The sequence below is a fragment of the Pelophylax lessonae genome (genome assembly GCF_965119305.1).
Source record: "Pelophylax lessonae genome assembly, chromosome: 11".
NCBI lineage: Eukaryota > Metazoa > Chordata > Amphibia > Anura > Ranidae > Pelophylax > Pelophylax lessonae.
Window position 1 is genome coordinate 198,980,909 of NC_138778.1, and position 27,124 is coordinate 199,008,032.

Sequence of the window (27,124 nt, forward strand, 5' to 3'; positions counted from 1 at the left end):
CATTTATCTAGAATTCTACATCATGCTGTAGCTAGTAGTAGCCACATTTAGTTGGACTTTTTCTATAATTTGATGACGTATTGCCATACGAGTAATTTTCTGAGCTCCATTTGGCGCTTTTCCACTGCATGGAACCAAACGGTTCGGCTCGCTTTTGCGCTTTTCCACTGCATGGTACCGCAGGGTACGGTGTTGGAGCGGTTCGGTATGGCGGTGCTTTTCCACTACATGGAACCGAACGGTACGGCTCGCTTAAACAGTACCACCTCGGTTGTGGTTCCAAGAGGGCCGTACCGGTACCATATCCCACAATCCTTTGCATGCAGCCTTGACTGTTTGTCACTACTAGCCACTGATTGGTCAGAGAATCGTTGTTATCCCACCCACTTACTATTAGTGGAAAAGCAAACCGTACCAAACCGTTCCAACACCGTACCATGCAGTGGAAAACCGAACCGGGCCAAGCAGGGCCGAGTGGAGGCGAGCCGGTACTTGAAGTGGAAAAGTGCCAATTTGAGTGTTAGGAAAATAATCTCAGCAGGTATAGCCACACAGTGACCATGGTTGTCTACCCATGCCAAATACACCAGGCAATTTTTGAGAAACTAGGCCTGATCAAGTCTTATACTTGGCCTATGTACTACCATTCTTAGTGACACCAGACAAATCTGAACCTAGTAAAGCTTTAGGTTCCACTTGTACAGCCCTGTCCAGTGGCTTCCTTCAAGGGTGCATACTGGGAGAACTATCCATGTAAACTGCTTCTAATATCATAGAGCAAGGTTGTGAACCCCAGGCTGCACACCGAGCAATCCTGTGTATCTAAGAGGTGATAGCCTGAGGCTGCTATCTCCGTCCTGGCCACACACTCTCAACAAATTTCATCCTCATTAGGAGGTCAAAAACAAATCTGAATTCTGTGCCTCATCTAGGGCCATATATGAAAATGCTCCCAAAATTGTATTGGTCTGCTTCCCTCCACCTAAGTTTTTGTTTTTACTATTCCTTACCTGGTCCTCCATGATGTTACCACAAGATTCCCCACGATTAAGCCGTGTTGTGGACAAAACATTTTGGGGGCATGGCTTTGGGTGGGAGTGAGCAGTGTGCTGTCAGTAAACCTTGGCTTTAGCTGAACATCTTCAGTGTGTGGCCCGTTATTGGATGGTGGATTACAGTGGGGCAAGAGGGTACTCTAGGACCTTGACACCCAGCTGATTGCAGGATTCAGTGTGCGGCCCATTTTTGAATGGTGGATTACAATGGGGCAAGAGGGGACTCCAGGACCTTGATACCCAGCTGATTGCAGAATTCAGTGTGTGGCCCATTATTGGATGGTGGATTACAGTGGGGCAAGAGGGGACTCTAGGACCTTGGCACTCAGCTGATTGCAGGATTCAGTGTGCGGCCCATTTTTGAATGGTGGATTACAGTGGGGCAAGAGGGGACTCTAGGACCTTGGCACCCAGCTGATTGCAGGATTCAGTGTGCGGCCTGTTTTTGAATGGTGGGTTACAGTGGGGCAAGAGGGGACTCTAGGACCTTGGCACCCAGCTGATTGCAGGATTCAGTGTGCAGCCCATTTTTGAATGGTGGATTACAGTGGGGCAAGAGGGGACTCCAGGACCTTGGCACCCAGCTGATTGCAGGAAATCAAGGATGATACAGGTGATGGGTAGACGACCATTCTTCCTTGCCAACCTCTGGAACCTGAACAGGAGGGGCAGCAGGGCCAAACTTTACTGGAATTGATTTGTATCTTTACCCTGCAACATCCGAAATTAGGCTTCTCCTCCTCTCCTTCCCGCTGGCATTAAGCTGCCACAGGAGGACACAGGGGATTGAAACGAGTATATGCTGCCCCCACCACCCTTCCTGTTCCTCTTCTTTTTGCTGCCTGGGCTCCCCTGGTCCCTCCCTTTCTCTCGCAGTGCTTCCCTTCATCTTCTCCCCCACCAGCTACTGCTAGGCATCGTTTCAGGATGGAGAGCGGGCAAGGGGCCCATAAATATGGCATTTACGGACCTCTTCCTTTTCTGCATAATTGGTACTGATTACTCACACTGTTCATTCATAACTCAAGCATAGTAAACTGTGTTTACTGTGCTTCTGTTTGTGAATGAATAGGAAACTGATTAGCACAGAGCACTTCCTATTCATTAATTGTGCATTGCAGCTGAGACTTCAAGGAAAGGGACTGGAGAATCTCTGTCCTCAGTCCCTTTCTCTATCTCAAAAGTGAAACATCAGGGGTCTGTTTAAATCCCTGATATTTCAACAAAGCCCCCAAACAGGGCTCCTAAAAAAAAAATTGTAAAAAAAAAAAAAAAAAAAAAAACATAATATTTTTTAACAAAATTAATAATTTAAAAAAATACAAATACAAAACTACTGACACCTTCCACTGCCCTACCTACAACAATCTCTGCCCTACTGACATATCCACTGCTCTACTGACACCATTCATGTTTGAACCACTTCAATACTGGGCACTTTTAACCCCTTCCTGCCCAGGCCAGTTTTCAGCTTTTAGCGCTGTCACACTTTGAATGACAATTGCGTGGTCATTCAACAGTGTACCCCAACTACAATTTTATAATTTTGATAACCCAACTAGAGTTTTCTTTTGGTGGTATTTAATCACCACTGGGTTTTTTATTTTTTGCTAAATAAATGAAAAAAGACCATAAATTTGCAACAAAAAAAAAACTTGGTGAAAATAACCAAAATCAATGTATATTATTTAGTCTGTAGTAAAGTTATAGAGTCTAAAAACTATGGTATATATCTGAAAATCGATCAATCCTGATGTATTGATGCCCACATTTCTTGAGGCCCAAAAATTTTAGGATAGTACAGATATCCCCTAAAAGACCCCTTTTTGGAAAGTAGACAGTCCGAGGTATTTAGTAAGAGGCATGGCAAGTTTTTTGAAGTTGTAATTTTTTTGTCATAATTTTTTGAAAAATGAAGAAATTAAAAAACTAATGTTCACAATCCTTTTTTTTTAGATACTGTCACCAGTGCAGTACAGTGTCATCATATAACTGGTGTGGCAATGATCAGGGACACAAATGGTGACAGTACAAAACAAAATGTAATAACTTTTTTCACATTTTTTTTTCTTTAATTTCTGATTTTTTTTTCACACCATGACCAGAGCAATATAATGTTACCATAGCAACATTGTACTACTCTGGGGAAGTGATCAGTATTTTCTTTTCTTAACACATTATGATTGGCTTATTATACGCTTAGCAATTTAATTATGAAAAGCAAGCATTTACCTGAATTAAATTGATTTATTCAGTTTGTTTTGTTGTGATTAGCTGTGATTGGCCACAGCTAATCACATGGTACATATGAGCTGTGAATGGCCCTGTCTGTACCATGTGATTACTGTGTGACCAATCCCAGCTAGCACCACAATTGTACACAATAGATAGCATTTAAGGAAGCCATCTGTTGTTTACAACTATTATGGGATCTGCTGTAAATGGTCACAGTGATCACATGGTACTGGCAGCAGGCCGGTACACTGATCAGTCATTGGCTATGTCCTGTGGACATGTTTTGGGAGGAGCCCTTTCTGGGAGGACGTCATATGATTGCCACCCGGAACGACAACAAAAGTCCTGCATGGCCGTCAAATTGCTATAGGCCAGGCAGAAACTATACACATGCAAGTGTGTTTGAGCTTTGGGTTGCGCACAACTATGGATTCCCCTAACAGTAGGCCTAATCAGTCTTATACTTGGCTTATGTACTGACCTTTTTAGTGACACCAATGCTCAATTTTGTGCCTCATCTAGGGCTATATATAAAAACTCTACCAAAAAATGTATCGGCCTTCTTCCCGTCCACCAGAATTTTTGTATTCCACTATTCCTTACTTGGTCCTCTGCGATCCTGCTAAAAGATTACGGGAAAAAAGGGAGAGCGTCAATCCAGACGAACTGGTTACATAATTGTTGAGATGTCTAATTACGAAGAACTATGTAAATGTAGCATTTGTACTTAATTACAAATGTCAGGAGACTCTTAAATTAGCGTTGTAGGTCCTCACTGACTCTACTCCAGTGCACGTAGACTTAGATGTCCCCGCTTCCAGCCTCATTCATCTCAAGTTTCTTACTAATTGGGTTATTTATGGACTAATTGGCAGGAGATGAATGAGGCACTTTGGATCCTAGAGAAATGAAGACTTAATGCTGTGTATTTATCCAGGTATAGTTTATGAGAATTAAAGGACCAGTAAACCTTAATTGCTTAGGTTATTTTATAAAGTGCTGACATTTACAAGCTTCCTCATGAAAAAAACCTTTTCAGTACATAAATTGACCTATTTGACATGATTTTTAAAGTGAACACACATATCCCAAACCTAATAAACGAGCAGCAACCCAGGGACATAGGCACCAGGAGTAGCCTGCTTGTAACTATATATGACCTGAATTACTTACTGTGTGTATGCGAGGGAACCCTCATACCCAGGATGCCCAATTCTTCAACAGAGAACTGGGAATGGGTTCCACAGCTTACCTAGAGTCATTCAATGAGCTGTATTCTTGTAATTTTAAGTATATTAGAAAAAGTCTGGCCATTCGTTGGCAGAAGTACGCATTGGTACAGTGGCAGCTAGTAATACATTGGTGCAATGGGGTGAGAGCAGTGGTGTATTTAGGTTTTGTGCTGCCCTACGCCTGACTAAACTTGTGCACCCCCTAATTTACATATGACTCACCCCTTCCTATAAAGGCCATGCCCCTTACTTTTTATGACCCCCCCCCCCCTTTCATCTGTGAACCACAGACCAAAAGTCTATCAGTGCCCATCAGCGAAGCCTCATCAGTTCCCATACGTTCAGCCTCATCAGTGCCCATCTGTGCAGCCTTGTCAGTGCCGCTTCATTACTGCCCATCAGTGCAGCCTCATCACTGACCACTCTATGGTGGTGCCAGATTGATTTGCCTCCTGGACTCTTCCCTCTGGCCCAATTTACCCCATAAGACTGGCACTATACTAAAAGTGTAGCGCAAGTCGGCGGGGACCCTTTTCGTGCAGGACACAGGAGGAGGCTGGGTTTTTTCATGCAGAGTGCAGCTTTATTGCTGCCCCCCTGCAAAGTGCCGCCCTAGGCCTGGGCCTTGTTGGCCTAGGCCAAGATACAGCTCTGGGTGAGAGCAGAGAGCGGGGAGGAGACCTGGGGAAGTAAAACTGCTTTTTGCTCCCCCTCGACCTAAAAGAGTTTTAAACCCTTGCACTGTGGGTGGCAGCTCCACTACAAGGGAGCATTCTTCCTTTCCATGGAGTTCATCTTTAAGTTCGTTTATAAAATGATTGAGAGAGAGGGAGGAGCAGCACCCAATGCCAATCAGGGCTCCAGTGCTTTAGGCCTGATTCACACCTATACAGGTTGCTGTTGATGTGTTTTCCTGGTGTGTTTTGCATTTTTTCTACATGCATTTTTATAATGTATTTTGTGTTTTTGGGAGGTGTCTGTTGTCATGCAGGAGAAGCCAACAAAAACACAGCAGAAACGCATCTAAAAAGCAAGCATTGCATTTCCATTGATGTCTATGGAACTAAAACCCTTTCCAAAAAACACACCAGTGTAAAACGCAGAGTCTCATAGGGAACCATGTTAATTAGACTGTAGTGCGTTTCTGCAAAATTGCTAAAATGCACAAAAAAAACACATAGGTGTGACCCAGGCCTTACGCAATACTGTCAGTCAAACTATTTGAGCATGATTACGGGAAGTGGGAAGAGAGGGAAGACCTAATTGATGTGCTGCTGGTCTTTTATTATCCATTGAAAGGCTGCTGATGCCTAATGGCAGTCAAGTCTGCAGTGGAGGTCAAGGACCCAGCTTCAGTCAGAAACCTATATTTAAGTTTAGGACAAAGTAGGAAATAATGACAATTTCTCTCTCTGACCCCATTATTGAGATTTGCTGAGAAGACTGCATTTCAGATACTTCTTAGTTTGCATGATGGCCGCTTAGAACTTTGAGCCTATCAGGCAACCATCTGATCTGACTGCTCCGGATTAGAGTGGGGTCTCCAGTTCTTGCCCAGACAACCCCTGGCTTCAGTTTAACATGAAAAAAGCTGATTGTGGCTCTAAAGGCTGACATTACCAATGTAAATGAGTGGCCTCATTCTTCCGACATCTCCGTACTCCAAAACTCAGAGCGCCGATACTTGTATTCCGCTGAACCAAGCTGTGTGTCTGCACATAATCACTACAAAAGGTAGAGAGGACTCGGACTTGGTCCTCTCGCTAATGAACATCATTATCACTCATTATCTGCTTTAATTAATTTATTCATCAAATTCTGATTTGGGTGGCAGTGTTCATGCTGTGAACACCACAAAGACACATCGCTGTTGTCACTGATGCATAGCGAGTATTTAGTGTGATTGAAACCCGCATACAATTATCACCCCGAACAAGCTTACATGATCTCCGAAAGAAAGTAAATACACGGAATAGGTGCTTTTGATGTAGTATTACTTTTTCTCTAAAAGGAGGATGCTGTCTAACCATCGGTTTTATCTAACCCACCTTTCTAACTTCCAGATAGTGAAAAGCATAAGTAGCAGTTTCCTGCAGGAATTCTAAATGAGACATTTAAACTCAACATCTGACTTTTTTCCTGCACGTATTTGGCCAAGAAATATGAGCATGTCAGATATTATGGCTATTAGGAGACCTGCTTCCTGAGAGCTTGGACAGCTGCTAATTAGCACAGGCACATAACGGTTATTACACCCTTTGAAGTCAAATTGCATATGGCAGTAATAATTGAGTTTTATCGCATGAATGTATATACACTATGTTACCAAAAGTTTTGGGACGCCTGCCTTTACACGCACATGAACTGGCATCCCAGTCTCTGTAGGGTTCAATATTGAGTTGGCCGACCCTTTGCAGCTGTAACAGCTTCAACTCTTCTAGGAAGGCTGTCCACAAGGTTTAGGAGTGTGTCTATGGGAATGTTTGACCATTCTTCCAGAAGCACATTTGTGAGGTCAGGCACTAATGTTGGAGAGAAGGCCTGGCTCATAGTCTCCACTCTAATTCATCCCAAAGGTGTTCTATAGGGTTGAGGTCAGGATTGTGTGCAAGCCAGTCAAGTTCCTCCACCTCAAACACGCTCATCCATGTCTTTATGGATCTTGCTTTTAGTACTGGTCCAAATCATTTGGTGGAGGATTATGGTGTGGGGTTGTTTTTGAGAGGTTGGGTTTAGCCCCTTAGTTCCAGTGAAGGGAACTCCTAAGGTTTCAGCATACTAAGATATTTTGGACAATTTCATGCTTCCAACTTTGTGGGAACAGTTTAGGGATGGTCCCTTCCTGTTCCAACATGACTGTGCACCAGTGCACAAAGCAAGGTCCATAAAGACATGGATGAGCGAGTTGGGGTGGAAGAACTTGACTGGCCTCAACCCGATAGAACACCTTTGGGATGAATTAGAGCGGAGACTGCAAACCAAGCCTTCTCGTTCCAACATCAGTGCCTGAACTCACAAATGCACTTCTGGAAGAATGGTCATACATTCCCATAGACACACTCCTAAACCTTGTGGACGGCCTTCCCAGAAGAGTTAAAGTTGTTATAGGGTGGGCCAACTCAATATTGAACCCTACAGACTAAGAGTTGGATGCCATTAAAGTTCATGTGCAGGTGTCCCAATACTTTTGGTTATATAGTGTATCTTCAATATAAAGAGTCCTGGAAGTGATAGTTTGGCCCCCACAGAGCCCTAAGCTTAACATCATGGAGTCAGTCCGGGATTTGAAGGCAGAATGATGTGAGGCAGCCGACATCCATAGAAGATCTGTGGTTAGACCTCCAGGATGTTTAGAACAACCTACCTGAGTTCCTTCAAAACTTGTGTTTAAAGAGGAAGTAAACCTTCCGCTGCAACTTTTACCTATAGGTAAGCCTATGATAAGGCTTACCTATAGGTACTGTAAATATCTCCTAAACATACACCGTTTAGGAGATATTTACCTTACATGCAGCCAGTGACGTCACTGGCGCATACGCTCTGAAGGAACGGCCGCTGGTGCGGTTCCTTCAGACCCCCGTGCCGTGACGTGAGCCGTGAGTGACGTCACCGCGGCTCCGACAAATCAGATGGCCGGATGCCGCAATCCCGGAAGACGGGTGACTGAACATGTCGCCCGTCATACAGGTAAGCGGGCAGCACGGCGGGGGCTCGTTCTAAGGTAAGTATTTCATAATGAGCTAGTATCTGATGCATACTAGCTCATTATGTCTTTCTCTTTCAGGTTGAAAAAAATAAAATGTTAATGGGTTTACAACCTCTTTAAGTGTACCTGGAAGAATTGATGCTGTTGTAAAGCCAAAGGGTGATGACACCAAATATTGATTTGATTTTCTTTCCATTTTGTTGATGAAAATAAACTATTAACACTTCTATTTCTGAAAGCACTCTTCATTTACAGCATTGTTCACACCTACCTAATACGTTTGCACAGTACTGTATGTTGTTTTAGGAGACATTTTTCCAGACATTCTTACTAAGTATATTAGCTGACTTTACTAATTTGTTGTCAATGCTCGGCACACTTTTCTCTCTATAGAAAATATTGATCCGGGCTCCTGTTTTTTTTTCTTTATCTGAAAACAAAGAACGGGAGTGTATATTTAATTCTAGGAAAATATCTTATACACTACATTGCACCGGCGAGATTCTTTGGCTTTTTTAAACAAAGACAAGGTTTAGTCCCAGCAGGCCTAGCAGGCAATGGCAACCTGTCATGAAAACTCTTCCATTAGTACAAGATATCTATAGAGAGGTGCTCTACATATGTGAAACATTTAACAGCAGGGCTTTTTTTCAGCTGGAACTTGGTGGAACTCAGTTCCACCACCTCTGGCTCAGGCCTTCTGCTCCCTGCTCACCACTATTACTTGTAAACACAGAAATCCAGCTGTTTACAAGTGACAGCTTGTCTCCCCAACAGCTGAGTGCAGGATGGGGACAAGAGAGATGCAGGTTCCTGGAGTGCAATGCAGATGCTGGCACCTCCACTGGATGATCTCCCTAAAAGTGAAAGAGGCAGAGCCAACTACAGTGTGCGAGGAGGTACAAGAGACAGATGCTTCAGCTTAATACAGCCACAAATGTATGACATGTAGAAGGTGGACCTTTTAAGGAGGTGAGGAGAAGATGGAGCAGTGGAGAGAGGGTTTGCATGCAAAGGTCAGAGCTGAAGAGGGGTGAAAGTGAGATGTGGATGGAGAAAGCAGAGGTAAGCAGCTGTGGAAGAAGGCTGAACTCTGCACTCTGTGTAGCGCATCTGAACTCTGCACTCTGTATGCAGCACACCCCCGAACTCTACACTCTGTGTGTAACCTCTCCCAAACTCTGCACTCTGTACATAATGCACTCCTGGTATTAAATACCCCTTTGAGACCCTCCCACTGTTAGTGAAATTTTGCCACACCCACTATTTGATGAGGTTTGGAGGGTGTATGGGGTGGAGGAGGATTTTGGGGGTCATGGTTGAGTTCCTGTACCTATTTTCTGAGAAAAAAAGCCACGTTTAAAGTGGAGTTCCGGCCTATTTTGCAACTTTAGTGATTCCTGGAGTGCTCGCTATGCTGATCAACAATTGGGCATTTTCAATTTTATTCGGGGGTCCCTTACCTTATTTTCAGGGCAATTTTGATTGTACTTCCTCCTTCTCCCCCCTCTGTGGCCACGGCCAACTACATCACTTCCACCTTTGCATTGCATCCTGGGAGCTGTTTGTCGTCACTCCCAGGAGGCTGGAATCAGGAAGAACTCCCAGAACACTCCTTGGAATCAGGAAGAACTCCCAGAACACTCCCTGGAATCAGGAAGAACTCCCAGAACACTCCCTGGAAACAGGAAGAAGGACGCTTCAGATGCCCACATCCAAGATGGCTGCGCCCAGACAGCGTTTTTAAAAGTAAGATTTTGACAAAATCCAATACTGTACACCTTGTAAGTATGAGAATAGCGGTTTTGTAAATGGCGAAGGATTAGTATTATAGGGGTATTTTTAGTTAAAAAAGGTATTTGAGGCCGGAACTTCGCTTTAACAGTAATCTGGCCATGTCTTTCACAAGTACTTCTAGTTTTCTGTTATATTGGGGGTCACAAGTCCCCTTTAAAGGCAGTATGAAGGCAGTGAAGGGTAAATAAAAGAAGACTGGTAGTAATGTGGAGATTAGTTACAGATAATGGCATCATACAGCAAATGAATGCTCAGATGGCTTTCACGCTCGGTGGGACTCTAGCTCTGAGTTGTTGGATTAAGCACCTTCCAGCGTGAAATGCATTTGTGTTCAGCCGATACATTGCACCATCATGTGTGATTAACACCTTCATTGTTAAATGTGATATAATGTAATCAGGCCGGCTTCCGCTTTGGAATCTTAATGGAATCTTTATTGGCCTTTGAGTGCATGCGTCAAAAAAGAAAACCCCATGAGATAGCGTGAGTGTCATCCTAGGCATTCCTTGCATAACAAGCACGAAATCTTTCATCGGAATTGGATGGAGCTGTGCCTGTTGAAATCAGTAATGCTTCCTATCCCCAGTTCCCCGTACTCATCACCAACCCTCACACAAACCTGACTTGTTCCCATAGGGAAAAGCGCATACTCCCTGTGTCTGTAGGATGGGGTTTTGTTGAGGGAAGTCCCAGAGCAGGTACACAAGGACAAGCGTTACACTAAAATGTTCGACAAGGATCTCAGCAAGAATATGTCTTTGACAGATAAGAGGATAGCTTTTCCATAGACACAAAGTATAGCTAGAGCTTCACAGGAGCAGTCAGTACAAGCTGAGCCTTTCCTCAAGGGAAAGCAAGTCTGTACAAGCAAATCTGCATAGAATGTGCAGCTCCCCCCAATACTCTATTTGTCAGCTAGCAAAGAGGACCTGTTTAAAATCAGTATCCAAATATAACCGCAAAATGTGCCATGCAATGTATACTTCCTAATCTCCTTTATGGGATTAAAGCGATATTAAACCCTAAACTAGAATGTAATATATTGCAACTAAACAATCATTAGATGTGGTGGCTGCATTCGTTTTTGTTTTTTGCTTTTTCCCCTTATGTTTTCACCTGGTGATTTGGCCAGTAACACGCCTCCTGTATTATGCCTCGTACACACGCATCGATTATTGGCCGGGAATTTTCGGCCAACGTCCGATCGGTCGATTTTCGGCTTGTAATGCCTCGTACACACGCAACGATTATCGGCCGACCGAACGGCCGTCTTTTGTCCAGAGTTGTGTTTTGTTGGTTGGAATGTGCCTAGACTGCACACGAATTTTCTCGGACAACAAAAATCTACTTCAGAAGTGATGTCATGTTCTGGTTTACTTTCCGTGTGTTTTTTCTTCTCTAAGCATGCCCAGTCTTGCTCATCAGATTTTTGTCTGCTGAAATCTGTACTGACTGACGGAAAATCGTCCGTTGTGTTGACGGCCAACAAAAATTTTATAGCCTGCACACCAGATTTTATTCGGCCGAAAAGTCGGAGTCGGTTGTCGAAAGCATCATACTAAAATCGGCCGATCGGACGTTGGCCGAAAATTCCCGGCCAATAATCGATGCGTGTGTACGAGGCATTAGTATGATGCTTTCGACAACCGACTTTTCGGCCGAATAAAATCTGGTGTGCAGGCTATAAAATTTTTGTTGGCCATCAACACAACGGCCGATTTTCCGTCAGTCAGTACAGATTTCGGCAGACAAAAAATCTGATGAGCAAGACTGGGCATGCTCAGAGAAGAAAAAACACAGGGAAAGTAAACCAACACATGACATCACTTCTGAAGTTGGTTTTTGTTGGCCAAGAAAATTTGTGTGCAGTCTAGGCACATTCCAACCAACAAAACACCACTCTGGACAAAAGTCGGACGATCGGTCAGCAGATAATCGTTGCGTGTGTATTAGTGCCCCCACTCTGGATGAAGGAGCACGGGGGGTGGGTGGGGGCACGTTTGGACATCAGCATTTTCCGTCTGAGAGGAGGGCACAAGTTAAAGCCAAACTCCAGCTAATACTTTATAAGCAGTTACAGCAAACTGTTTTTTTTCCTTTGGGATAAAGGTTTTACATAAGTAAAGGATAATCATTGTAAACACCCCTACTAGTGTTAAAAGGTTTGTCTCATCTCTTCAACTGGTACATTCTGCTAGAGAGCATGTTCTTTTGAAAAAACAGATTTACTGGCTGGATCAGCAGATGCAAATAAAGCAAAGAAAGCCTGAAGAAAACTAATGTGGCTATCTCAGAATTGCTAAGCTTTTCACTGGCAAAAAAAAAAAAAGAATTGGTAAGCTGCAATATAATGTTTGCTTTTGGGTTTAATATCGCATTAATAGAACAAGCTGCTACACTGTACAAGCAGAAGGACAAAGTAAATGTAGGTCATTGAGCATATATCTGGCCTCCATAAAGCTGGGTAAGTTTGGCTTTTTGGGGTACATTATAGGCTGTGTGGAGCTAAAGTAAATGTAAACCCTCACCTTGTAAAACAGCCCGTTGAAATGTAAGGCACATCATTTGTACATGCTGTAGATATAAAAACAACATAAATACCTATTTTTTCCCTTTTATATAAGTGATCACAAACCCTCTGTTCTGAGCTGCATAAGGAGCTCATAGAGCTGGAGGAGAAGAAACACCAGTCCACTGATCTTCCCAATGAAGGGCTGCGAGAGACGGGGGGTGGGGGATGTCAGCACAAGTCTGATCAGGCTGATGAGACTGGCAGGAACACCAAGTATTTCACACAAAGGAATACACAGAGGACAGGATGCTTTCCATACAAGTACATAGTGCCGCAGGCACATATCAGGAGTATGAAATGTTGGGTTTACATGCAGATAAACAGTGTTTCAGATGTTATATCTTGTTGGAAAATCTCAAGCCAATGGGAATGATCCTTTCATCCATTCATTGAGAAAAAGGAAGGACGTAACCAATCATAGGTAGGCCAAGTCTTCATGCAGTTGGTAATGATTCAGTTGGGGGTGCCCCTTCTGTCAGCAGAGGTCCTGATACACTCGGGGATGTCGCTTATGTCTTTAGAGTCCTGATCGAGTTGGGATGCCTCATTTGTTGCAGGGAGTCCTGATGCAGTTGGGTTGCCGCATTTGTTTGGAGAGAATCCTGATATACAAAACAAATAAAAGCGACTAAACCCGTCCCAAGACCCTTATTCACTTTCTCCCAGCGCCAATAGGGATGCAATTAAATCGCATATAAAAAAAATGTAAAAACAATTATCAATTGTTATATCAATATATCAATGTGTCCTTACAATTCCTGGCACTAACAGCAGCCACTATAAATAACATCAATCATATAATTATATTCCTCAAATCTTTATAGAATATCTTTCAGCATTAGCGGAGCTTCTTAGATGTATTCCACCTCTTGTGCCTTTAAGTGTCCATCACAACACCATATGAGTGTCCCACTTGGGTTAAAAGGTGAAATCAAAATCCAATCTGCTGGACCCGTCACCACACCACGTTAGACCCCTCCCTTAGGTAATAAACACTCACCAGAACACTGATAGTAAAGCCTTTGGGTAAACTTTTGTCCAGCGTGGATAAGGAAGAATCCTCCAAGCTGGCAAACCTCGTATCCTTAAGTTGTCACCCATATTAAAACAAATGTACTCATAGCGTAATACAGTTTTAAAATGTATTGCCCAAACCCCCTTTTGTTAAAATGCACTCATCACGCCCTCATGCGTTTCGTCATTATGACTTCGTCTGAGGGCGTCAAGACGAAGTCGTGATGACGAAACACGTCAGAGCATGATCACACAGCTGCCTTTGACTATCGATTGTGTGTGTCTCATCCTGGGATCACCGCGAGCAGTGAATAGAGAGGAGCAGTGAGATCGATACATACTAGCCGAGTAGTATATGATGACATGCTTGATTTGTTTTGGTTTCTGTAAGTGCATTTTAAAAAAAGGGGGTTTTGGCAATACATTTTAAAACTGTATTACACTATGAGTACATTTGTGACAACTTGAGGAGACAAGGTTTGCGAGCTTAGAGGATTCTTCCTTATCCATGCTGGACAAAAGTTTATCCAAGGCGTTTACTATCAGTGTTCTGGTGAGTGTTTATTACCTAAGGTAGAGGTCTCATGCAGTGTGGTGATGGGTCCAGCAGATTGGATTTTGATTTCACCTTTTAACCCAAGCGGGGCAAGTTTGGACACTCATATGGTGTTGTAATGGACACTTAAAGGCACAAGAGATGGAATATATCTAAGAAGTGCTGCTAATGCTGATAGATTTTCTATGAAGATTGGAGGCATATAATCCTGATATAGTTATGTTATCACATTTGCTTGCAGCGAGTCCTGATGCAGTTGGGTGGATGTCTTCTGACTGCATGTCCTCCTGATACAGTCAGGGGTGTTACTTCTATTGCAGGGAGTCTTGTTGCAGTGAGGAATGTTGCTTCTGCCTGCCAGGGGGTCCTGATGCAATCGGGGATGGCGCCTATGTCTGATGCAATCGGGGATGGCGCCTATGTCTGATGCAATTGGGGATGGCACCTATGTCTGATGCAATCGGGGATGGTGCCTATGTCTGATGCAATCGGGGATGGTGCCTATGTCTGATGCAGTTGGAGATTCCACTGCTGTCTGTGCAGGTCACCCTGCTGTCATTATCAGGGAGAACATCTGTTATTCATGACCACTAAATAAATGCTAATAATAAAACTGATGAGTTCACAATCAGAATTTCATTCACCAATTATATACATACGATGGAAAAGGGTAAGCGCACAATGGTTTGAAGTCTTTTTTTACTAAATGAAAAATAAACCTTTATTTTATCTACAGGGCTGTTTTCCTGTATCTCTTTATCCACATGGACACTACTATTGTCTTTTCTTTCCTGCTTTGTAGCTGCAGGGTTCCACTTACTCACCTTGTAGTTGGCAGGAAACAGACTAAAAACCTGAGCTCTGTTTACACTACACTTTTCATCCCCTTTGTAATCCTTCCCATCCAGTATAGTATAGTGACCAGTGCCAGGACAAGGTCATCGAGAGCCCAGGGTGAACGTGACAAACTGTGCCCTCCCCAAGATGTATGAGCTTTATGTGTCAGCAAAAGTCCCCCACAAAAAATTGAGCACTAGTCTGCATGCTTACCCCCCCTCCCAGAACAAATTTTTGCCCTCCCTTATCCATCCCCCTATCCTCCAAATCCCCCCTGCACAAATGCCACCTCCAAAAAAATAAATAAAAAAACAATCACTCCGCCTAGCACAAATCCTCTTCCCTGACTCCAAATTCCCCCTCCCAGCACCATTTCCCCCTAAATCTCCATCTTCGCACGAATTCCCCCCAATCCTGCCTACTAGCACAAATCCCCCCCCCACAAAACAATTCCCCTCTTAGAACAATCACCCTCCCCCTCTACCATAGCAACTCTTTTAGCACAAACCCCCCAAATCCCCCCTTCTAGCACAAAGCCTCATCCCCCTACCAACACCCCCTAAAACACCAATTAGAGCTCCCCCATATTTCCCTTCCAGGAACCATTCTTACCCCCTGCTACCCCCAAATTCCCCCTCCCAACACAACCCCCCTACCCCCCCCCCCCCCCACCCACACATACACATGCACACACACACACCACACATGATACCACAGTGCTTAGGGCAGCCTCCGCTCCTGTCCACCCCTTGTCCCGGCCCTGAGAGTGACCACTGAGTAGGAGCTAAAAAATGGAATGAAGACTGGCCTGTACATACTGTGTATAGGGAGGTAAATGAAAGCAGACTGCAATGAAGCAGCTTTCATTAGACATCACTGCTCCATTCTTGTATGTCAGCACAATAATTGATTTACCTTTGCTCAGTATTTAAACTTTTTATGTTAAGTGTAAGAAGCAGTCTGTTTCTGCACTTTTTGATTAAAATGTCAATTCTGGTTTCATATTTTTAGTCAGGCCAGGACGATGATGGAATATAAGCAGGGGCTATGATAGATGTAGAATTCAGTGTATGATGTTACCATTCCCCTCTCGGAGGCTGTCAGCCTGAGCTCGGCACATCGGGAACACTGCTCGGTTCACTCACAGTTCAGACACACTGGAAGAGAAGCCTGAATTAGGAACATTGATTTACACTGGATTTCAGGAGGGGTGGTAATGGACCTCTGTATGGGTTCATCACATGGCCATGTCATTTGGGAGCTAAGGCTTATGGGGCTCATAGCTGGCTCCTATTTGGCTTTATTGCAGAATTAAAGGTACAAGCCCCAATCATTTTTCCTTTGTTGTGTAGAGCTACCCTCGTAGGAGCCGCTAAGTAGATTGCCCGGATCCTTTTCCCTGTAGTTTCCTCGCAGCCACACACACAGCTCCGGCCACTCTTCAGGCTCATTAGCCAATCTAGGGGTATGTTTTTTATGATGCTTTAATAAGAACTTGGATAGGTATTAGGTAATGGTAGGATACTCCAATAATCCATAGCAATGATTTGAGGACATTGTACTTCTCTTGTAGAACTGTAAGTCCTTGCACAAGTAAAGGGTGGACGGAGATTTGTAGTAGCAACTTGAGAAGATTTATCTTCCTCTCTGGACAGTCTGAGCAAAGTCCTTTCACTAGAAATGAAATAGACTGAGCTCTTCAGGACTCCGGACACTAGGTCCCCATTAACCACTTCCCGCAAACCGGCGTACTTGTACGTCGGCTTGCAGAAGTGGTTGTACCGGGATGATATGCAACTGCAGGCATTAACCTTTTTTAGAGTCGACAGTCGGCTTTCAGAAGATAGCAGTCAATGTTGCTCAGCAGCCGCTCGGCCGTTATCCTAGCGAGCGGGAGGGGACGTTCCCCCCCCCCCCTGCGGCCTTCTGCGGCTCTGCCCCAGGTCTCCTATCCCACCGGGAGACCTAAGCAACCAGCCGGCACAGCAGCCGGCTGGTTGGAGTCCCGAACAAAGCCAGATTTGGCTTTGATCGGGTCTCTGATCATGTAACCCGGCTGCCAATGGCGCCTACTTAGAAAAAACTGTCAGAATTAAAAACTGCCGATTTCTGCGTTTTGAATGCTTTGAAGTGCAGAGGAGGGGTTTGGGGTCTTTTAGTCCCCACATCCCTCCATAAAGAGTACTGTCACTGCCTACAAATTGCGTATGAAAGACCGATGCGCAAATACCGCGTGACAAACAATATTGTCCAGGGTTTTTTTCAAAAAAAATATATATAATGTTTGGGGGGGGGTTCTAAATAATTTTCTAGCAAAAAATATTGATATTAACTTGTAAGCAACAAGCATCAGAAATAGGCCTGGTCCTTAAGTGGTAGGTACTTAAGTGGTTAAACACGCTGACTCTAGCATAAAAGGGATGGCAACTGCACACAGTCTCTCTCTTTCCAGTCTGTACCCACAAACGTCCTTGGAAAAGTTGGTTGCCTCCTTCCAATATCCTGCAGAACCTTTCATCCCATGGTACCAGACAACAGTCCCTTTGTCAGTTTCAGCAAACTCTCAGCAAAGTAGGCTCCCGGCTAGCCACATTGAGGCCACAACAAACCACAAGCACATGACAGAATTGCCTAGGGGGCTAGCAGTCCCCCTAGGCTGTGATCTCCACCTCAGGAAAAAAAAGGCTTCTCTCAGTCTCAGAGTATTTGTACAGACTCTCAATCACCATGTGGGCACCTGTCCCAAGGGATTGGCCAGGGATTGGCCAGGGATTGGCCAGGGCTGTATGAATACTCAGCTACTGATTAGACTTTTCCTGCCTACTAACTTACAGAACATTTCTGGACCAGCCAGGGGAAAGCAGCCATTCCTGCAACCACTGAAACATAGAAAAGGCCAGAACAATCAAACACAGCCACACTGAATACAGAGGAGCTAGACTAAGTTTGCCTAAAAAACTACACTAACTGGAAGGGGTGTTACAGGTATATTTCCTCATGATATATCCAAGCCGGTGCTTATTCCTTAGTAGTACTGCAGAACGATTGTGCTTTATTGCTTCTCATGTTTCTCAAGGCCCATGTCACACAAGTGATTTTGTAGCAGTTACAGAATGGATCTCCTATGAGTTTCTTTTGCTGGAACAAAATAATTTCAGTCTGTGTTGCAGAAATCTTGAGGGATCTTTAGCTCCATTTTGAAGCTTTTAAAGCTAACTCGTCACCCAAGCGCCAGCTTCACTAGCTACTCATGTTATCTAATGCAGCTGCTGATGACTGTGGCACACCAACCTGTATCTGCAGGGTGCTGTAGTGAATGGGTGGATGGTGCCACCATGTAATTATAGAAAAACAAGGCTCTTCACCGCCACACCTTGGAATACTGACAATTGTGTCCTTTTTCATATAAAGCAACAGGCAGGGCTGCTGTTAGATATCGCGGGGCCCCATACAGACTACCTGGTAGGGCCCCCCCAAGAAAATATTAAAGATATATTTAGCTAAAATTACAACAAAATCACTATTAGCAGACACAAATTAACATAACTCACATAATTCCTGCTAAATCTAAAAAAAAAAAACCCCATGTTAATAAATAAAAATGAAGATGAGATGAGAGAAATATACAGGCTGGGCAGTTGGAGCTCAGTGATCAGAGAGACAGAGGGAGAGAAACGAAGTTACAAATAAACTCTTGAGCAGAGATAACATTAGAGCCATTGCTGGGAGGGGGGCCCACACAGGGAGGGGGATTAGTGAGGAACAACTGTCTTTCTCAGCAGATAAAAGCTGATAGCAGGGAGAGGGACATAGATCAGATTCAGGTGTTGGAGGAAGATTTCTGTATTTGTTGTCCATCACTACTCCCCCTCTCTGTGTGGGCCCTCCTGTGCACTCGGGCCCCCTACAAGAGGGCTGGTTGTCCCCCCCTATCAGCGGCCCTGATCACAGGGCATAATGTGAATAAAGGACACTGATTATCACTATACCAAGGTATGTTGATGAAGATCCCTATACTGTATTGCCATGTCCAGTGACACAACTTCACAATCTGTCTGTAATGTGAATGAATAATAACAAACAGTCTACCGTGCTTCTCTTGGCAGTTAAGGGGCACAGCCCCCAAGTGACACCAGCTTTGCTTCTTCAAACATCTTAACTCGCTAATGTCATCATCAACGTATCCCAGATGTCTCCCTTCAGTAAACATCATTTCAGGATTCATTTTCAGCCTCTGCAATCCTACAATAAGCGCTATTAGGGGCTAATTCCTGGCCCTAGAGAATCCCGTGCCTGCTAATCCAACCGTAGACTAATTATTTACTCTCCGCTTCCTGTGACTGCACAGTCTTCCAGCATAAATATCCATGCACACTGACTTTCCAATCTTGTCCGTAATTACATTATTGAAGGAATTCTGCAGAAGATGATAAATGCCTCCACCAGACAATCACACCAATGATATGGATGTATTCCTGATTAGAAACTACTGTTCTCCCACACCATCTTTCAATTTGGTGCGGAAGCACTCATTAATTTTGTCTGTGTTTCTGCTGGTGCAAAACTTTGCAGAAATGTAAACTTTTTGGGAAGTTTATATTTCATTTAAAGACTTTAAAGTCCTCCTAAAACCTATATTTCAGCTTTGTGTGGTTACTGGTAAGATGATCCTGATATTGACTTTGTGTATGGCTGAGGGATTTCAGTGGTGAGATATCGCCACCACCAACATTCCTAATCCTGCCACATAGTTATTTCTGAATGACTGTAATTACTGCATGAGGTATGGCATGGTCCTTGCTGTATTATGTAATATCTCCACTTATATCATGTTATCTGCTTATTTCTTCCTATAGAAAGTCCAGCAGTACACCGTTGTCATCCAAGCCACAGATATGGAGGGGAATTTAAACCACGGATTATCCAACACAGCTACGGCCATCATAACTGTTTCAGATGTCAATGACAACCCACCAGAATTTACCTCTAAAATGGTAAGTCGGTTCATATGTCAGTTGGTCAACATTTAAGGCCCGTACACACGATAAGAAAATCTGTAGGGAAAATTCGTCCAACGACCGATCTGCCGATTTTCGGATTGTTAGTATGGTGCTTTCGACAGCCGACTCTGACTTTTCGGCTGACAAAATCCTGATGTGCAAGCTATAAAATTTTTGTCGTCCGTAATACAACGTCCGGTTTTCGTCTCATTAGTACAGAATTCGACGGGAAAACATCTTAAGAGCAAGACTAGGCATGCTCAGAGACGAAAGAACACATACAAAACAATCCAACACATGACATCACTTCTGAAGTAGAATTCTGTCGTACGGGAAAATTCGTATGAAAATAACCTCTTCACTTTCCACATCAGACTAGCATGCCACAAAAAACGGACGACAGATTGTTAGATAATCTGATCATGTGTACGAGGCTTTAGGCTTGGCAGCGCTTTCTGTTCATTGGTAAAAGCTGCTTCACTGAAGTCAGAACTCTTGATCTGCATACTTATTCTGGATTAGCGGCTCAAAGTATCGGAGCCAGAGGATCCCCATTACATACAGGAAGCTAGCTTTGTCAGAAGGAGGTTTTAGCAATGTATCATATGAGTTTATTTCTTTACAGGTTTCCTTTAATCTGAACGTGGTAGGTACAAATTAATGCAGCTCTGTATAGTGGATTTGTACAGAACATCCCTAATCCTTTTCTCAGGTCCCTCTGCCGGTGCTCCTGGCCCCTCCCTCTTGCTGAGTGTCCCCAGAGCAAGCAGCATGCTAAGGAGGCACCCTAGCAGGCTTGCTCTGCGTGTCCATTCACACACACAGCCCTGGCTCAGCCCCACCCCCTCTCTCTCCTTATTGGCTCACTAGATGTTATTTACAACCAGTGGCTCCCACTGCTGTCTCAGCCAATGAGGAGGGAGAGCCCCTGGAGAGTCGAGACTCTCGTGCACACCACTTGATCGCGATGGTCCTCAGGAAAGTATTAGGGGTGGCTGCTGCACAGAGAAGGTGTTATACTTTCATGCATAGAATACATGAAGGTAAAAGCCTTGAGTTTTTAGGACCACTTTAAAATTACTGTTTAAATGCAAGCAGTGTAAGCACATGAATTTGACATATTTTTTAGCAGAGCTGGAGTGTCAAAAAAGAAGCGTAAGAAGAAGCCGTTTAGTTCATGTGCTGACAAGAAGCGTACTGCTAGGTGGAGTGAGCAGAGTGACCGAAAGGAGCTCAATACTGTGCTACCTCTTCAGTTACAGGTGAAAGGCAGGTCAGGACGGTCTGGGCTCAGAGGAAGTGTGTTGGATGGTGCTGGCCATCACATTAAGAAGTTTACTGCTAGGAGGAGTGAGCAGAGTGACAGAGAAGAGCTCATTACTGTGCTACCCCTCCAGTTACAGGTGAAAGGCAGGTCAGGACGGTCTGGGCTCAGAGGAAGTGTGTTGGATGGTGCTGGCCATCACATTACGAAGTTTACTGCTAGGAGGAGTGAGCAGAGTGACAGAGAGGAGCTCATCACTGTGCTACCCCTCCAGTTACAGGTGAAAGGCAGGTTAGGACAGTCTGGGCTCAGAGGAAGTGTGTTGGATGGTGCTGGCCATCACATTAAGAAGTTTACTGCTAGGAGGAGTGAGCAGAGTGACAGAGAAGAGCTCATTACTGTGCTACCCCTCCAGTTACAGGTGAAAGGCAGGTTAGGACAGTCTGGGCTCAGAGGAAGTGTGTTGGATGGTGCTGGCCATCACATTACGAAGTTTACTGCTAGGAGGAGTGAGCAGAGTGACAGAGAGGAGCTCATCACTGTGCTACTTCTCCAGTTACAGGTAAAAGACAGGTCAGGACGGTCTGGGCTCAGAGGAAGGTTGTTTGATAGTGCTGGCCATCACACTAAGGACATCTTGTGGTAGAAAAGAAATACTGCAGGGAAGAGCTGTTGCTAGAAAATAAATATTGCAACAAAAGCCACATTTTTTATTTTATTTGTTAAAAAGCTAATCATTTTTATCTTATTATTTTTGTCTGATGTTCTGCTTTAAACGAATAATATAAAAATGGTGCAGCTCTGTAGAGGTAGAAAAATGCTTTAAGGGGTGCTTTAGTGCTGGGGATATTTCATAAAATAGGAACCGTCATGGGAGCTTTGGGATTATCACTGCGCCAAAAACTACCAGTGCGCAGCTCCTGGCGGCGAGAGCTAATGTACCGCCTGCCCATTGCTGGATCAGAAAAATCCTATACAAATGGATTTCATATTTTTGGATGAAATCTCAGCACAATGTAAAGTACATTCCCCAGGCTACCCTCAATCTGTTTCCTATATTTTCTTATTAATTAGTCCCTGACAGGTCTGTTACTGGTGAATGTGGCACAAGCCCAGCCACCGGTGACTAAACAGGAGCCACACAGCAGCTTGGCAATCCATTGTGATTTATTATGTACTCATTCCGGCTGTGTGCGGGCAAATATTGGATCCCATCCAATAAATATGTTCTGTGTATAACTATATTAGGGGGGGCTAAAAACTCAGCTCCCTGGGGAAATATATGGAAATCAATGTAAAGGGAAAATACGCTGTTGTCCACAGCATTCACTTGTACAAGTTGATAAATGAATTCACTGATACAGTCATTATCTACTCCATATACTAAATATCTTATAAAGGGCAAATCCAGCCAAATACATAAATACACAACTGAAACACTCATAGAGGAGCAGTTTTTCAAATCGCATACATTTTATTTTAGGCTCCATTTGCACGTTGCATAGCAAGAACTCTTGTCTCCGCTCGTGATTTTGTGTGAACGACTTTCACATGATTCTGCATGTCACGCATAGGGTGGCCCTTTCACCTCAATGGGCTGCCCACTGTGCATTTGTCGCCCAAAATAAGCTCTTGCTCCTTTATAGGCAACAAGCTTGACGTGATTTTTAATGTTGTGTTTTGCTGCAATTGCAGCGTGATTCTGTCACCCGACAATCATGGCAAAATCGCATTGTGTTTGGGGTGCCATTTAGAATGAATAGCACTCAACCACATGTTGCACATTTTGCACCAATTGGCATGTGATTTGAAATCGTAGGCAGAATTGCAGCAATTCTGTACCAAATCGCCATGTGTATGTGTAAATAGGTCCTGAAATTTGTCACGGTTGACAAAAAAACTTTTTTCCCCTTACCTCCCAACTTTCCCAAAACAGTTATAGCAAAAATATATAAGAGACATGTTGGTAGGAAAAGGAAGAATGTCTACATACAGTGCCTTGCGAAAGTATTCGGCCCCCTTGAACTTTGCGACCTTTTGCCACATTTCAGGCTTCAAACATAAAGATATAAAACTGTAATTTTTTGTGAAGAATCAACAACAAGTGGGACACAATCATGAAGTGGAACGGAATTTATTGGATATTTCAAACTTTTTTAACAAATAAAAAACTGAAAAATTGGGCGTGCAAAATTATTCAGCCCCCTTAAGTTAATACTTTGTAGCGCCACCTTTTGCTGCGATTACAGCTGTAAGTCGCTTGGGGTATGTCTCTATCAGTTTTGCAGTTCGAGAGACTGAAATTTTTGCCCATTCCTCCTTGCAAAACAGCTCGAGCTCAGTGAGGTTGGATGGAGAGCGTTTGTGAACAGCAGTTTTCAGTTCTTTCCACAGATTCTCGATTGGATTCAGGTCTGGACTTTGACTTGGCCATTCTAACACCTGGATATGTTTCAATTTTAACCATCTTCCCTGTCCCTGCTGAAGAAAAGCAGGCCCAAACCATGATGCTGCCACCACCATGTTTGACAGTGGGGATGGTGTGTTCAGGGTGATGAGCTGTGTTGCTTTTACGCCAAACATAACGTTTTGCATTGTTGCCAAAAAGTTTGATTTTGGTTTCATCTGACCAGAGCACCTTCTTCCACATGTTTGGTGTGTCTCCCAGGTGGCTTGTGGCAAACTTTAAACAACACTTTTTATGGATATCTTTAAGAAATGGCTTTCTTCTTGCCACTCTTCTATAAAGGCCATATTTGTGCAGTACACGACTGATTGTTGTCCTATGGACAGAGTCTCCCACCTCAGCTGTAGATCTCTGCAGTTCATCCAGAGTGATCATGGGCCTCTTGGCTGCATCTCTGATCAGTCTTCTCCTTGTATGAGCTGAAAGTTTAGAGGGACTACCAGGTCTTCGTAGATTTGCAGTGGTCTGATACTCCTTCCATTTCAATATTATCGCTTGCACAGTGCTCCTTGGGATGTTTAAAGCTTGGGAAATCTTCTTGTATCCAAATCCGGCTTTAAACTTCTCCACAACAGTATCTCGGACCTGCCTGGTGTGTTCCTTGTTCTTCATGATGCTCTCTGCGCTTTAAACGGACCTCTGAGACTATCACAGTGCAGGTGCATTTATACGGAGACTTGATTACACACAGGTGGATTCTATTTATCATCATTAGTCATTTAGGTCAACATTGGATCATTCAGAGATCCTCACTGAACTTCTGGAGAGAGTTTGCTGCACTGAAAGTAAAGGGGCTGAATAATTTTGCACGCCCAATTTTTTAGTTTTTTATTTGGTAACAAAGTTTGAAATATCCAATAAATTTCGTTCCACTTCATGATTGTGTCCCACTTGTTGATTCTTCACAAAAAATCACAGTTTTATATCTTTATGTTTGAAGCCTGAAATGTGGCAAAAGGTCGCAAAGTTCAAGGGGGCTGAATACTTTCGCAAGGCACTGTAAAAGCATATTAGAGCCTTCCTCTGCAGGCATAAACTTGTGGGCACTAAGAATTACAGATCGGGTATATTATGCATACATAGTGTAGATCAGTCTCTTTCAACCAGGGTGCCTTGAGGTTTTTTTCAGGGATGCCTTGGCAAAATGCCTAAAAATTGATAAAAAATTGTATACAAGCCAGCAGGTGGATGAAGCCTCACTTTTAGTTACACAAAACCACGGGTTTTCATTATGCACCATTATGACTTTCCAGACACTGGCATCCTAACAGCCAATGATGTCATCAGTTAATAAGGACGATGTCCGTTGCCTCTACAGCATCCTTGTTTGACCCTCCTGTGCCCCTTTCCCTCAGCACTGGGGTGACATTAGCTAACTGATGGAGAGAAACTGGTGTAGACACTGGTGTAGACAGTGTGTCTTAGGAGGTATGGATCGCTCAGAGATATGGGGATCGATCAAAAACAGAAGTCAGCCCTGTTCGATCTCCGCAATGGCAGACAGGAGATGGAAGTTGACCATATTATTTCAATTTTTCGGACATCTTGGAAGGTATGAAGAGAAATAAATGTTCATACTGAGGGGGTGATCCAGTTTTAGGAGAGCAGTCTGTAATCAGTGACATAGGGGCTAGTAGAGAGTCTCCCCACAATTTTTAGAACTTTGCTGGACATCCCTTCCATACATAGGTCAACTTCTTGCCACGTTGATCCATGTGACATGGTTGAGTGGAAGCAGTCCACCTTTGTGGTATAAGTTATGAACCAGGAGTAGGGTCCTCAGTACCTGCACAGAGGGTGGAAACAATTCCCCGTCCATCACACCAAGCAAATACATTTAGGATCTAAAGGGAAGGTGGTGAGGAACACATAATAATTGACTGTCGTAAGCACTATGGACCAGCAGTGAAAATGTTTTGGTCATCTCTGGACCATGTGTCCACACATGTTGGCAGGTCAATGGCCATACTGAAATAATTTTTGTGTTCTCTGAAATATAAATGGCTGGGTTATCTTCTGTGAGGGTGACAGACCTCAATGGGGGCGGCTTCCAGTATGTATAGGTGCAGTTTAAAAAGATCCTGCCATTGGCTGAACCTGTGCATCGGCCTGCCACTTCACAAGGGAGGATGGACTTGTAGGTAGTTGGTGAGTGATGGGGTCATGCCAGTACAGACAATGCAAATGGGGGGACTTCTCTGTACCTATTGCCACCCTTATCAGTGTCAGTTGAAGGGAGGGGGAGGAGGGGGGACAAAAACTGCTACCCTCTGTTTCTAGTTAGGAAGGAGAGTGGAATTTAGGTCCTAACGAAGGAAAGATTGGAACTTTCTGGCTGCTGTGATCTTTGCAATGCTGGTCACAGCGTGATGTCCTGATAATGTTTAATTAACGTGATCTCTGTGTGAGTAATCAGTAGCATGGAGGATGAAACAGTACTGACATATAACATGAGATCAATACCCCGCCTTGGTTTTACACCATGCTGCTGTAATTTTCTGTCCTCATATTGATCCCACTGGTGTTTTGCTTTCCTATATACAGCGTAAATTGCATGTGTTATATAACACATGAAAGCACACATTCCTATTCATGGAAGATTTTATTTCTATTTGCTGTATAGTTTGTGGGGCTATTGTGCTTAACACTGTATATGACACATGAGAACATAGGGACAGGAGTAGATTGGTTGTGTTTGGCCTGGTCTATGGTATTTAAAGTGTGCATAGACTAGTGCACATGACTGTGCTCGCTCCGAACAAAAAGGAAGTGAGGGAGAAAAGGAGAGATTCTGGAGCTCATGGAGGACGTTGCAAAGAGGCAGTAAACCAGAGTAAGAAATGATTTAATGAAAAATACATTACAGGGTCATTAATTACTGGTAGTAAAGGCGTTTTTGAAATGTATACCTGCAGGTAAGCCTATAATAAGGTAAGCCTATACCTGCAGGTAAGCCTATAATAAGGTAAGCCTATACCTGCAGTTAGGCCTATAATAAGGTAAGCCTATACCTGCAAGTAAGCCTATAATAAGGTAAGCCTATACCTGCAGGTAGGCCTATAATAAGGTAAGCCTATACCTGCAAGTAAGCCTATAATAAAGTAAGCCTATACCTGCAAGTAAGCCTATAATAAGGTAAGCTTATACCTGCAAGTAAGCCTATAATAAGGTAAGCCTATACCTGCAGGTAAGCCTATAATAAGGTAAGCCTATACCTGCAGGTAGGCCTATAATAAGGTAAGCCTATACCTGCAGGTAAGCCTATACCTGCAGGTAAGCCTATAATAAGGTAAGCCTATACCTGCAGGTAAGCCTATAATAAGGTAAGCCTATATCTGCAGGTAGGCCTATAATAAGCTAACTGCAGGTTAGCCTATACCTGCAGGTAA

General features: G+C 43.7%; 1 protein-coding gene across 1 annotated transcript in view; it reads left to right on the plus strand.

The window, feature by feature from the left end:
- The window catches only part of CDH4 (cadherin 4), a 1,089,940-nt gene that overhangs the window by 987,627 nt on the left and 75,189 nt on the right, over window positions 1-27,124 (plus strand). The window contains exon 8 of the mRNA XM_082271591.1: window positions 19,861-19,998. Coding sequence (XP_082127717.1) covers window positions 19,861-19,998 — 138 coding nt within the window. The remainder of the gene's footprint in view (window positions 1-19,860; window positions 19,999-27,124) is intronic.